This window comes from Chaetodon auriga, chromosome 24, assembly GCF_051107435.1.
Source record: "Chaetodon auriga isolate fChaAug3 chromosome 24, fChaAug3.hap1, whole genome shotgun sequence".
Taxonomy (NCBI): Eukaryota; Metazoa; Chordata; class Actinopteri; order Chaetodontiformes; family Chaetodontidae; genus Chaetodon; species Chaetodon auriga.
The window spans coordinates 13,604,703-13,619,699 of record NC_135097.1 but is presented as its reverse complement, the minus strand read 5'-3'; the positions used below and the strand labels follow the sequence as shown (position 1 = coordinate 13,619,699).

The 14,997-nt window shown below is 45.0% G+C and overlaps 1 protein-coding gene across 1 annotated transcript in view; it reads right to left on the bottom strand.

Moving 5' to 3' along the window:
- The window catches only part of fgf11a (fibroblast growth factor 11a), a 74,572-nt gene that overhangs the window by 36,858 nt on the left and 22,717 nt on the right, over positions 1–14,997 (bottom strand). Inside the window, exon 2 of the mRNA XM_076725404.1 lies at positions 2,716–2,826. Coding sequence (XP_076581519.1) covers positions 2,716–2,826 — 111 coding nt within the window. The remainder of the gene's footprint in view (positions 1–2,715; positions 2,827–14,997) is intronic.

Genomic DNA, 14,997 nt, shown 5'->3' with positions numbered 1-14,997 from the left:
ATATCCCACAGTCGGGTGCATAATTACTGTATGAACATGCATGCAGGCATATTGAGGAGATGAAGGGGAGTGTAAGGTCATGCCAATTACCTGTTGTCTAGATCAGAACTAGAATCATGCGTACAAGTGCACTCATGAGCCTGAAACACTTCAGATGACATCACTGAAGTGTCTGAGTGCAGAGGTGCACTCAGACACGACTGAGGGTTCCCCTTTGGATATAATGGCACTGCACGGTGTCAAATTTTACACTTTTAGTGTGAAAGCCCTGTCGCAAACCAGACAGAACTTTATGGCATCCTGTTACCTGGACCGAGAGTCAGGCATGAGGCTGAAACGTTGGTGTGTAAAGCAGATAACTACTTGGTGATGGTTAGTGACGTAAGAAATGGTTAAGAAATGCATTATTGCTGACACTGTGGAAAGTGAGCAAAAATGGCTTTGACAGTCAACCAGAGAGCACTCAATGCTTGGCAGGTCTGCATTAGGACAGCACTGAGTAGGCGTCAAAGTTTATACAGTACATGCACAAGAGGAACTACTGGCACTGCATACTTCATGAGACAACTTTGTAGTGCACAGTTTCCTCGTGCAGGGAGACGTTATTACAGATAACTTGGCTGCACTCATATTCAGCTTTACCTCTAAATAAAGTGGTTTAGATAGTCTGGATAAACTGTGATGTTATTTAGGATTTGTCTGATCGGCTAAATGCTCACATTTGTGGTACTGAAACTAAAAAAAAAAATGTTTCATGATGGCAATTCTACAAGTACAGTGATCTATCTAAACTGAGAGCTGTCTGGTTCCAGGCCAGTTTGCATCATACCAAAAAGTCTCCAGTCCCAAGGAGGCTGCTGCAGAACAGCCTGACAGTCACTGTGTTCCAGCACATGCTCACACAGCTATTTCTGCCCTTTCAATACTCTGTGCAGCCACGTAGATGATTGTGTTTCTGATTGATACTCAGTTACAATGACGTCAATCACTCGGCAATTCCTGCATGAATGCATAAATGATCAGGATAAAATCTGCAACATTTAGGAGTTTTACAGGGCTCACCTGTCAACCTCGCCTGAGAATGCTCAGGACTGCATTAAACCATATCCTGGGACTGATGGGATTAGAGTTGTTCAAAAATGAACCACAAGTCAGACTCACACAAACACTCTGCAGGGGGACCTTGACTGGCTGATGTTGAAAACCCCAGCGCACCATGGGCACTGGTTTTGGGTCTTTACACCCGTCTTCATTGGACGACTTTCTCTAAAGTTCTCCCAATACTCCTGGAATTTTTTTCTCAAGGGACTGCTAATCAAAAATCTTTGAAAGTTTAGAGAGCTGTGTTGTTTTATCCGTCCAAATCTAATCGAAGACTTCAAGGCTGCAAGTTTCCAGTGAGGAAACATAATCCTGGAAAAACACATAAACCATGCTGTTAAACTTTCTTTCCGGGCCAAATGCCAAGGGAAAACCTCACAATAAACGCCTCAAAGGTTAACTCGAGGTCATTCAAAGCTGGTAAAACTGCTGCTGCCACAAAGATTCTGACATCTCAATGAAATGCTGAAATACAAACTTTACAGAAGGAACGAGAGTCAAAGAGTGATTTTTTTTTTTTTTTCACCTCTGTAGATTGTTAATCCAAAATTGTGCTAGCTTCATGTTTTCCATCCAAAATGGTGTTTTGACAGAAAAAAATGCTGTGTTGCCACGTCAGGGATATCCTACAGTACAATATTGATCTCACTGGGCGGATTGGAGGGAGTCCAGGGACTCGGGGGATCATGTGATGGAACATTTTTGGTCAGTAATCACCCAGGTGATGACCCCCTTGCGGGGTGAGGTGTGTGTTTACATGGTTGTGGTGTTGGTGTGTGTGTGTGCATCTGGAGACTCAACAAAATAGGACGACGGCAGGTTTTTGTACTAATGGGCAGAACTTTGAGTTTCGATTCAGATTATTTTAAAATGCTGCAGTTTTATCTTGTCTTTTAAGCTGAATGCCAAAATAGTATGACATAAATGTGAGATTTTGGGGGGAGAATATGGCAGCAATGGCCACTTTTTTCCAGGAGTATGGAGAATACAGCCGGCCACAGAGGACACTCCAGATTGAGTGATTTACTGTAGGTTTTTGAATGTCCTACAAACTCTATAGGAATCAGATAAGCGGGGATGTTGGGAACATCATCTAGCGCTGGCAGCTTTAGTGCAGCTACTTAAATCACATCAGCCAGGCTTCAGAGCACACACACACACACATACCTATAGTATGCTGCACGGCATACACTCACACAGATGAGTTACTCATAGATACGTGCTTGTGACTTAAAGGTCAGGAAGATTGTGAGCAAAACAGTTAAAAACATGTGTTTGAAAACCTCAAAGTGTGCCAGGGTCCTGCTGTGATATATTGCGTAATGTGAACAAATCCCATTTAGCTGGCGTTCACCCAGTGCACCTCGCCAAGGGTGCATCCATTTTCAGCCTGTTAGATCCGAGTGTGAATCAAACCAGAAAGCATGGCGGTGTTACTGCACACTCATGTGGTGTTCAGATATACGACTGTCCTACCAGGAAGTCCCTTTTTAAAAGTCCTTTGGCACTGAAGCTGGGGAAACTCCCAGTGGTCTGTGTACTGGCAGAGCTGTGAAATACGCGCGTTCATCAAGCTAGCAGACGACCTCTCCGCGTGTCCGATTGTTCACTTACAGAAGGAGCTGCTTTCGTCCTTTGTGCCTTCCATGGTGCCATCCGGCAGCATCTGGAGGTAGAAGCCGTGTCTGCAGTAAAGCCGCGTGACGATGCCCTTCAGCTGGGGCTCTGCGGAGCAAACACAGGGTTAAACACACGTTAGCATCCAGGAACACACACATTTGCCGGTGCGCGTATATTAACGCACACGCCTACCTATGAGCATGCACGTTGACTAAACAAGAGGCGGGTCTTGATATTTACACTATGAAATAGTCAAACAGTGGTGTGTGCGTGCGCTTGCATGTGTGTGACTGTGGCCTTCAGCCCGATTGATGGGTCCCTGCTGTCTGCTAGAAGGAAGAATCTTTCATGGAGAGGTTCAGTTGAGGTGGGCAAGATGTCGATTCTGTGTGTGTAGATGCTCCTTCTGTGAGTGTTCGTGTGTGTTTACACGCAGATACATGTATGTGGGTGTTTATAACTGTTGCCCATCACTTTATAATCAGTCTGAATAGAGAAGTTTCATCTGAAATGACACACTTTGGTTAAGGCAGTAAAGAAGCTGCTGTGAGGAGCCATTTTGAAGAAAATTGGAAATTTTAACCCAAGTCTACCCACAGCAGCAACCAAAGCAAACGCCTTGTTCGCAACCGTTTTCTTGCGCGTAAGACGGCAAAAACTCAAGAAACAAAAACTTCACCGTCATGCTGAAAGTTTAATGAACCATCTCCCTTCGTCTGTTTACCCTCCTCTCAAATACCAACTGTCGTCATTTACTCAATGCACTTGGAGGCATCAGACTACTTTGTTTTGGTGAAGCAATCAGGCATCTGCCGCCACTCGAAGGATAAGCTGGCATGTCTTCCTCTAACCTCGTGTTTGTGTTGAGTTCCTTCTCTCGGCACACGCATGACTGAGGGGCCTCTTTCACTCCGGAGTGCTGAGGGAGACTAAATAGTGGATCAGAAGGAATGTCAGAATGCTGAAGTGTTTCCACAATTAAGTTTTAATGAGATGCATCAAATATGGATGAGGACAGAGAAGTACGGGGGCAGCTGGCAGTTGGCCCTCGGTTGACAGCAGGGGTGTGTAAGAGAGAGAGAGAGAGAGAGAGAGAGAGACATGCTCTGCAAAAGACCTCCACGCCAACGCTTACACTCGTAAGACTGATTACACATTTCCCTGAAATATGTGGAAAACAATCATGTTTCTTCTTTTTTAACTCACTGTTACATCGCTATAATTACACCAGAAGCACATTTGCAAATTAGCATCATGTTTCCATAAAGTTAGAGGGGTCCAGAGACAAAGAAGGGAAAATAAAACATGTAAAAACTAAAAATTACAATGCAATAAAATTTTATAATTGGAAAAAAAGGCAAAATTCAAGCAGAACAGGCTGAGATGTCCTTACATTTAGGCCCAAAACTACACTTCCCATAATGCAACCCAGTCGTGTCTTTTTGTTTTGTTTGTATTCATGGCATTCATCCCAGTTTAACAATTTCCACATCAACCTCATTAGCTCATCAAATTAATTTTTTTCAATTTTAAGAGGTTGGGTAAAAAAAAAAAAAATGTTCAAATGTTCAATTTTTTTTTTTGGAGAGCGAACGCATCTTTCTGTGAACATCAGGAAGCTCATTAGGCTTTGAGTTAAGCCTCCATGTCTGTAAATTAGTCAAAGAAATGCTGGTGCGTAATCCTCCCTTTGCCGACAGTGTGACACAACATGTTTGGAAGCTTTTCGTCGTTGGCCTCAGCGGCGAGATTGAGTCGGTAACTACTGAAAGATAAAAGCTCATCCATCCATCGCTGGCTGACTAGACACAGAAGGTCGAACGTGGAGTGTGGTAATCTGTAATATCCTGAGTGCTAATCCAAAATTAAGCCTCGGGCCACACACCAGGGCCATGTGCTGCTTAACACATCTGCCACAGCGGCGAGCAGAGCCGAGTCAGACACACACTGACAGAGGAGGCTGATGTTGACCTTTAGCGTGACTCCGCCTCCGAACATCCCTGTTTGGTAACATCGCTGTGATCCGAAACACTCGCTCAGACACAAGGACGTGTAAGACAGCTGGTGCATGTGCGCACACAAGCACACACACACTCACTTACACAGCATTTCTTACTCAATCCATGTAGAAGCAAAGGCTAAAAGCAGGAGAAACTGCCTTGAGTCATACCTGAGGCAGTGTGCTGGTTAAACCGAGGGTTTAACTGCACAAACACACACACAGACATCGCCAAGGTTAGCGTGAGAGTGAAAGTGAAAATGCACGAAAAGACCTACAATATGCAACATATTGGCCTCATGGGGAGGAGGTTGGGGTGGCGGAAGGAGCTGCAGTAGCGAACGGTGCTGACATGAGTGTATCAGCAGAGTAAAAGGTGCTTTTGAATACGATTAGACGTTAGCAGTCAGCTAATAGCAACAAAGCCAATAAGGGAGCCAGGGAGTAACGCTGTGCTACATGAGCATGTCAGTCAAAGAAGCAAAGATGCACAGTGCTGAATGTTAAAAATAATTTAAATAATAATAAAGGGGTATTCCAGCAATTTAATAGTGTACTTCCATAGAGTTGTGGAACTTCCAACTGATAAATGTTACGCTGGTTTGGCAGAGGTGAGCGCTAACCTTTGTCAGCTATCAGGCAGAAAAAGCCCAAACACTTGATCCTACATTTCCCATCACACAACTTGACGGTATCTTTTGTGAGACCTTTGATGCCTTAAGTGCCCACTTCATCTTCTCGAGGCTGAAACAGTGGGCCAGAGAGCACCTGAATCCAGCTTAGAGTTTAACTGAGGGAGGCTTTGAAAGCTTGCGCTGACATTTTGGGATTAAAGCTGCCGATTTCACCATTTTAATGCTTACAATTTTCTTCATTTAAAATTACAGCTGTGCCGAGTTCCCCTCAGAGTTTCATTCTTGGCAGGACAGAAAAGCCTCTGCGACGGCATTAAGACTGTGGGACTTAACTAAACTCCTGCTCGTGCAGACTGCAATCTCACTGTCGCATTAGAATGCATCCTGGGAATATCATAGCATTAGTCAACACACAATAGATGTGTTATCAGAGTGCATCGTATCCCGCAGCACGAGAGCATGTGATGTGTGTGTGTGTGTGTGTGTGTGCGCGCATCTGTGTGTTTATGCATTAGACGGATTTGTGCTCAAAATCCCACAGACACCCGACGCCAATTATGGAGTGACCTTAATAAAGAGCAGGATTAATTTGACTTATTAAGAATTTCAACCATTAAAGTCACCCTGAAGCCTCCGGCTGCCCAATGCCTCAAGTCAGATGACAACTGGGCAGCAGCTAGTGTTATTTTCACCCCCATTACACACTCCAATTCTTAATGTGTGTGTGTGTGTGTGTGTGTGTGTGTGTGTGTGTGTGTGTGTGTGCTGGACACCTTCGCCAGAACGGAGTTGGCGAACGAAGCAAAGACGATCTGCCAAGGACAATATCTGTCTGTCTGTCATCACTTGCACACACACACAGTCGTATTTCCAGCACTTCAGAGGACATCACATAGACTTACATTCATTTCCTCGAACCTCACCTGATCCATAATCACTGCTGTGATGACGGTGAAACTGTCATTATTCTATATGGAGCAATAAGACGGTCTGGTCCTTATCTCTGTCAGCTCTCTCTTTTCTCTCCTTCCCACTCCTCTTTTTCACTCTCTCACACAGTTTTCCCTCCCTCCCTCTCTTCCTCTCCATCTCACCCCCCCCCCAAAAAAAAACTGCACACCCAGTCAGCAGGGAAGTCCTTACTTTGGTCCTTTTCAAAGAGAGAAAGAGGAAGAATAATGATGTTTGAGCAAAGCATCAATAAAAAACCTCACTTGACAGCAGAAGAGACTCTGCTGATTGACTGACATGTCATTCAGAGGAAGAGGAGGAGGCAGGGAGGGGGGAGGAAGCTCTGCCTTCCTATGTTTCCCCACAGGTAGTCGGCTCTCTTCAGCAGCACTGGGACGCGCTGACGACTTGATATTGATGTTTCATTTAGCGCAGTAATTCATATTTTTTTTTCAGGCTCCAACGTCTGTCAGACCCCTCGAAGCTGATGGCGCCGCGACGGTACGATTATTACACTTCCATCTGTTTGTCGAAACGTCATCTTAAACGCCCTCCATTCAGCCTGTGTCAGCACAGACGCAGGCGAGCTGCGGGGAGCGCAGATGCGCAACGTCACTGACGCATCGCTGATGATTATGAGCGCTGTAGCTCGCTCACCGTTTCAGCATTAAAAGCTCGAAAACTTCACAGGACGCAGGCCGTGTTTCCTCCGGTTGCAGTAAAGATGATGCAACAGCAAGCCCCGAGATGAATCTACCAATGTTTCTTTCCCTTTGGATTTGCTGCAGGAGATAAACATGTTTGATGTTTTCATCACCTTTCACATGTTGCAGCCTGGAGGGACTCCGGCAGCTTTGGCTCTGCCCACTGGCCTGTTCCGTCTCCTCTTTGAAAACTATGATGAAATGTGCGACATTTTTCCTCCACTGAGTGATAATGTGAAAGACGGACGAATGGTCAAACGAACTAATTATCGTTTTAATGCCGGGTCTCGTTCGATGACCCGCGTGACTGTGCAGAACCACACACTGTTGCCTCCTGATTAGTAAAACTGCTTCCTCTTGTTCAGACATTCTTTTAGCTGCTTGACCTGTTGCACTGCTGTTAATAAGAAACACCCTGCATTCAGTAATGTTCTGTCTCCACTGCTACTGCGTCCTGATGTCAGCAGAACTTGGAAGAAAATGATTTATGAACTAAATCCATCCACAGTTCACTAAGACAAAGACAAGAAGCGACAACTGGAAGAAACATGCAGCTAAGCAAACATAGCATCAATGCTACTTTCAGTGGGCTAGCTTTAATAAGGAAGGAGTAAGTTCCAGGTTAATAAATCTTCACACAGCACAATGAGGTGAAATCTGACCTCAGCATTGAACAGATCCCCTGAGGAGCGATGGGCAGCCACTGAGCAGCACGCGGGGACCAACTACAGGCACTGACAAGAGAATTAACCTGATATTCATAGCTCTGATGGTGGGGGACACCGGAGCCCCCTGAGGAAGCCGACAAGTAAGCAGAGCCTTTTCCTATAACCTTGCGATAGATGAGAATGTGCCAATAAAAGACAAAAATCGGACTAAAACGTCTTCAGCATTGTTGCCTAAAACTAAAACCAACAGAAATCAAACGACACAATCGGGCGCCCAAACCCTCCTCGCCACAGAGGCCGTTTCTTTCCATTCTTTAGGCCGTCGAGCAGACTTGAATAGGCATATTGTAACACGAAACTTTCAGTCAGCGAGCTGACAGATTGTCCTTTGTGCCGCCTGACAGGTGGAAACAAAGCACAGTTGAATTTCTCAAGTAATTACTCCTTGAGGCTGAGCAACAGAGCAGCAATAATTTACAGCTGCATACTGTTCATGCAGTAGCGGAGTGGAATCTCTCCAGGCCGTGCCTGCACTGCTACCGCGCAACGACACGAGGGCACGCGTCTCCATGCACCGATCCACAGTGTGTTCAGCTGTTGTGCATTTTATTATTGCTTGCTTTGCGTATGTATTGCCCAAAAATCAACTTCCACTTCTGACTAATTTGTTTTTTTTCCCCCCATCAGCCAGTGGACAAAGGTCATTTCACTGTAATTCTCTTTTATCTAATAGAGCACTGTGGACAAATTCCTGCCTGGTTGCTGCTGCTTAACATGCCATGCCTCTGCACACTGGTCCCAGAAACACTTCTCTGCTTTCTCCGGAGTTAATAAGCTTGTTACTCCCCACTGACTCTAATATTGTCTTTCTCACCACTAGCACGAGAGCCTGAAGCTATTAATCCATGGACATATGGATTTTACAACTGCTAGTATTTCATCTCCCAGCATTTATTGCATCCAATGGTAAACGCACGACGGCAGCCACAAAAGCAATAACGTATCCTGTATTGAAATGAGAACAAGTGGAGAGCAATATGTAGATTTTTCATATCATAGTGAAGTTTTTATGTTTTTTCTCTTCATTTTTTGCATTGAGACGCTTCTCACAAGCTCAAAAACGTCTGGATTCGGGATGAGAAAGCGCCACACGTGTTCGGATTTCACCACATTCGCATTAAACGCGCAGCTAAATTGCATAAAATGAGGGGCTCACAGCGGCCCCAGCTGACAATGAATAATGGAGATAAAGGTGGGGACAGCCTATATGGTAATGGCCATATTTACGAGGACCATCAATCAACTCCAAACCGCCAGCATCCTCATCCCTCATAGGATGGCGAGAGAGAAAGGGGCGGGGACGCCTTCGAAACACGCTCTCTCTCACTCACTGCGGTCCAACTTCAGCTTTTAGGAAAATCAATAGTGTCAAAAGCAATGAAGCGCCATCGTACTGAAAGTTGACCACACTCCCATGTTGTTCTGACATGTTTTTGGTCGTCATTGAACTAACCAACAGGAGGGATCACATGAATCACACAGCCAGTCCATAAAGTGTGCCTGGGGCTCACAACACTGCGACTGGCTGAGGCAGAGAAGCCACAGAACAGCACATTTCCCGGCTCCTGAATTGGCTAAAGTGGAGAAGAAAAATCACGACTTAGTGAGAACCATCAAGCTGACATTTGTCAAAATCTAATTCTGATGTGTCAGACTCTGTATTCCAGAAAAGAGATCAATGCCGCCTCACCAACAGCAGCGGAGAGACTCCAGAGAACTGCTGGAGTATTTATGCCAGCCTGAAGACTCTGTACAAACACAGTAGCTGGAAGGAAGCTGTGTGTTTGGGTAACTTTGAAGTCAAGATACAATCATTCAATATGATGAATGTATAGTGATTACAAGAGACCGGAGCCTTATTTAAATCACTTTAAGCAAATGCAGCAAGGTTAATGAAAGTTACAGTTTAAAAAGGAAACACACATTTTTGCGACGGACCACGAACTCCAGCCGCTGGCACAGAGGTTGGATGCACTGCACACGTTTCCACCACCTTGACCTCCACACCCTTGACTGCGCGCCTCGTTACATTAAAGGCACACAAGTGTAGCTCCTGCACGGCACTGGAAGCTGGCGTTCGACCACCTCACAGAGCAATTATGTTTGATTTGCTACAGCGAGAATGTTCTGAGAGAAAAGCAATGCTGTCCTAATTATGCTGAAAACATAATCGGGGCAGCATGGATCATTAAAATGTTAACTGGTGATGTGTTCCATTGGTTTTCTAAAATATCATCTCCTACAGTGGGAAATTTGAAATGACCATAAGGATTCTGGGCTGAATTCTGCATAAATTATAGTGATGATGTGACAAAAAAAAATGTTCATTTGGACCAAGAAAGCACTCGAACAAGAAGTGGCACAACACACACACACTTATAGGTCAGGCAGAGTGAGACATTGTGGATTAATTAAAAAAGCAACGGGTGAACTTTTCAGTCTGTGCTCTAAAGCTTAATGATTTAAAGCTTAAATGAATGGCCTAATGATTAAGTCAGAGAGAGAGAGAGAGAGAGAGAGAGAGAGAGAGACAAAGGCAGCTGTCTCAGACGTGAGAGAGTGTATATGGAGAGGAAGATAAGGGAAAGGGATAAAGGACAAGATAGAAAATGGGATGAGAAGGAGAGAGAGTGAGACAAAGACAGTGGGCATAAATCAAGAAAGGAGCCAGGACCGAGGAGGAGGGAGACGACACAGAAAAGCTTAAAGGAAGATACCCTTGGGGGTTTGCTGTGTTTGTAAAAGGCAAATAGGGATGTGAAGAGAGACGGAGCAAAAGAATGAGTAGAAGAGAAAGGGAGGTGCTCAGCGAGACAGGTCAAACCATCAGACAGGGAAAAAGTGGAGAAGAGAAACACAAAACCACAGCAAATGTAAAAAAATACATAAATCAGCATCGGATCAGAGGCAGAGAGAGAAAACAAGGAAGGGAGAGAGAGCATCAAACAGAGACTGTGGACTGTAACCTCACCCAAACTGAACACCAGACAGCTGTTTGTCATGGTACTCCAAAATGACAAACTGTGAGTGACCATTTTCTAGTCCTGCACTTCTATCTAAACCAAACACAGCCGGCCAGACCGACGTAGGCCAGTTTGGACTCTGACTGTCAGGACTCTGACTCCGGGGACGATGAGGACACAACAGGAGAGCCTTGAAGAAGGAAAGCTGCGACGTGAAGGTCAGTCATTACTGGCGTGGAAAAGCCGCATCCAGAGCCGGAGAACTGTCACATCTAGCTAGATGATGGGTCTTGTTTTATTAGTATCAAAATCTATTTTTAAGGCCTTTATAATTTGAGTTTTGTGCTACTATGTTGCATATATCTTAAATCATGTGTGTCCTCAAATGACCACACAGCTCATTTTTACCCCGGGGCCCTCCAGCAGGTTAGTCTGGACCAGTATCCATAGGAGTTATATCCATATCCAGTGCCAACAATCAGTGCCAGCACAGGAAACACTGCGTATGTAGCAGGATAGAACGTAAGGGAGTGGAGGTCAGGGTGGAGGACAGGTGTGTAGCATGTCTGTTACCGTGCTCTGATACTGTATAAAGCAGGAAGTGGAAGGGATGTTCAGAAAGAGCAGCACAAAGGTGGCAGCTGACAGTTTTCTGCCTATAAAGGTCAACAAATATCACAGAGATGGAAGTTATTCCGTGTTCCAGGGTTACACGTTTACTTTAAAAAGCTTGCTTTGTAACAGAACACTGCACAGGCCTGATCGAAGGAGGAAGAGACAGAGATAGAGAGCAGAGTGAGTCAGCCAGTGCAGAGGTTTTCAGTATCCCAGGACCCTTCTTTACCTATGTTAATTACAGTAACGATCAGCAGGCAGACCCCGCCCACCCAGTGTGGATCCAGGCCAAGACCCGATATCACCTGAGGGGGAGGGAGGAAGGACAAAGAGACATGGAGGGGGAGAGAGGAAAGGACTGGATGGACAAGAAGGGAACGAGAGAGAGGGAGCGAGGAAGGAAGGGAGGAGAAACCGAGGGAAGAGGAATAAGAAAGGAGGATTGATGGGTGGAACATTGGTGGAAGAAGGACACTACAGACAGGAGATAAGAAAGAAGAATAAGAGAGGAAACGAAAAGACGTGAGAGGCTGAGAGGATGAAATACGGAGAGGGTAAGTAAGAACGGATGAAGAGAAGGAGAAGCAGGATGATGGAAGAAGAGGGGATGAAAGAATTAAGGACAGGGGAAGAGACAGGAAAAGGGGACGGACAAGGAGTAAGGGAGATAAGAGATAGGAGTGGAAGAGAGGAGTAAAAGGTGAGAGAGGAGGGAGGGAAGGCAGGAGAAAGTGAAGGAGACAAAGGGAAAACAAGAGCACCAGAGTCTGGAATGAGAAAGGGGCGCAGGAGGTGGAACAAAAGAGGAGCATGGGTGAAAAAAAAAAAAAGAGGGGTGGAGGTAAACTGTGTGAAAACATTTGCAGAGGGAGGCGATGAGAGTGAGCGAGTGAATCAGCAAGAGATGAAGGAGCGGAGGGCAATCACAGAGTGAGAGAGGAGGGTGGGAGGCGAGAGGAGAGATCAATCACCAATGGCCCTGGTGTTGTAACATTGAAAAGAGTCAATGGCCAGGAACCAAACTTTCCACCCACACACTTCTTCTCTCTTCATCACCAACATCTCTCTCTTACTCGTGAAGAACCCTCCCCTGCTTTCTCTCCCCCCCCCGTACACTCTCCCAGTTTATCGCTTCCTTCCTCCTTCGCTCTTAACGACACCTTACATCTTTCAGCGTTTTAACACCGTGCTGTATTTCTCCTCTTCCTGGTAAGTGCTGACCTACACACGGATAAATAGGAATATTCCCTTAAGAGCCATTAGAGGCAAATACAAGCCAATTTCCTGTCTATAGAAGCTCGCTAGATGACACTTAAAGCACATTATGCCATAACTCACAGCCACGCACAAACGGAGGAAATGAATATCACACATGAAAACGTGGAGGAAATACCCCAAAAGACACAAATTGGCCAAATTCGCAAAGTTTACAACTCTGACTGATGTTGTTAATTGGTTGAAAGTGGAGAACTTGCAAAAATGTTGAGCTTTTAGTCCTGAAACTTTAGCGACTCGCTGGGTTTGGCGATGTAACGCTGGGGTGACTTTTATTCACGTAAACACTGAATTTAATGTCATATTGCGAGGACGCTTGCAGAAAAATTCCATTCTCTTATTTTCACGTTGTGTATCTGTCCACAGGGAGCGAAGAGGTCAGTGTGTTAAGTACATAACAGTCCACAGAGCCGGAAGAGGGGAAACACAAGGACGCTTCAGTAAGGCAAACAACAGCCGAAGGTTGAGTTCGCTTAAAACCAGACCACCTTGAACTGCTGTGTCCAAGGCGTGTTCAGACTGGAAACAAGGCATTTGCATTGGCTTTATGGTCAATCAAGCAATCCTGCAGCCTCTAAAACTCCGTCCAACAGGACTTAAGTTCAATAAAATAAGTAAATAAAAATGAGAAAAAGTATAAGCAAGGGCTCATACAGTAAAGAAATAAAAAATCTGCATCAAAACAGATTGAGAAATATTATCATTTGAGTCAATTTTGATTAAACTTGTAACATTTTGGTTAATGTCCACATGCTTAATTATTTTTACCCACATGCACAACGCACACAATCAGACGCGCACACACAAACATGCAGGTTGTGACAAAAAAAACAGGTCATGACACTCGCTCCTGTCATTCTTTCTCAATTGTCTCCCCCGAGAGCGCAAACAAAATGCTTCGAGGATGCTCCATCTGTGTGTTTGTGTGTGTGTGTGTGATCACAGGCTGTGCACGTCTACATGTGTATGTGTGTGCACTTGTGGCAGCAGGCCTGCAGGTTCACATATTCACCTGAGAATACCTACACATGTGTCTCTCTGCATTTATTCTTGTGTGTGAGCGTGTGTGTGTGTGTGTGTGTGTGTGTGTGTGTGTGTTTGTGTGTGTGTGTGTGTGCGCGCTCTTGGCTGAGACTCTGACAGAGATGGATGAGGCAGAGCCGGCCCTGCAAGGGACTCGTGTGCTTTTGCGTCAGTGACCTCTGACCTCGGCGAGGCCGGCAGCGGCGGACACGCTCTCCCACCGTGCATTAGTTAATGACCAATCGCTGTCTCCCTGCAAGACACGCGCAAACACACATACAGGTGGAATTTCTCCTCCTCGAGAAGGGACGTGCGTGCGTGAGCGCGCCTTTCAGAGCAGATGGGTAATGGGCTGGAGGGAAGGGTGAATCGACAATGACTTGACGAATTTAAACAACCCAGAAGGACTCTTTGCTCAATTCCTCACTTGGATCACATCCAGAGTTGCTGATAGAAAGAGGACGAATCAATTTGCTTTCACATTATTATCAGACACTCTTCACAGCTCTACGTGTGGAGGGTTTCAACATCGAGACATCATTAGGAAATTATTGTGAAATCTTGGTGTTAAGACTGACTGCTTTTTTAGACAAATAGTTTTATTGATATATTGTTATGTCACGTGTTTCAAGCCATTTGATTCTCTTTTATCTCTGAAACCACATCAGTGAACCACACCAACCCACTGCGTGATGTTCCTTAATTAGCATCAACACACACACTGTTGTTTATTTTTACTTCATCCCACACTAACCATCCTCCTGCACATAAATGCATCAAACGTGTATTAACCCACAGCTGAAAATAGTCCCGAACGACTGTAGTATTTCCTCCCGTTTGTGCAGCACTTGATAAAATCTGAAGTGCCCAGCAGTACTGAGCCTTTTTTGAAAATTAAAACACACACTTGTGACCAATTTTAACGATTTACAGTGGGCATGGTGCCATCAGGAAGTATCAGACTAACACAGGAAACGAAAAAAAATAACAAAATCGGCAGCTGCTCACATTGAAAACCTTGTACAAGCTGCTTTAGCAATACTGTATTAAGATGTTTCAGAAGTGTGTGAGAAGAGAAAGTGACATATAGAGTACAGAGTGTCTGTGTGTGTGTGTGGATGTGTAGGACTTTCGCCCTAATGCCAACTGTCATTAGGGCGAAAGTGTGTGTTAAGACCAATGCGTCTTGGGTGCTCATTTCGAGTAACAGATGCGTGTGATTGGTCCAATAAAACCTCGGTTGCAATCTGTGTCAGACTGTGCAATCTTCATTTTGAAGCATGGGAGCGTGTGAGGTGAATCCTTCAACGCAAACAGAATGAAAGACAGTGAGTGACTTTGAGAGACTGTGTGTGTGTGTGTGTGTGTGTGTGTGTGTGTGTG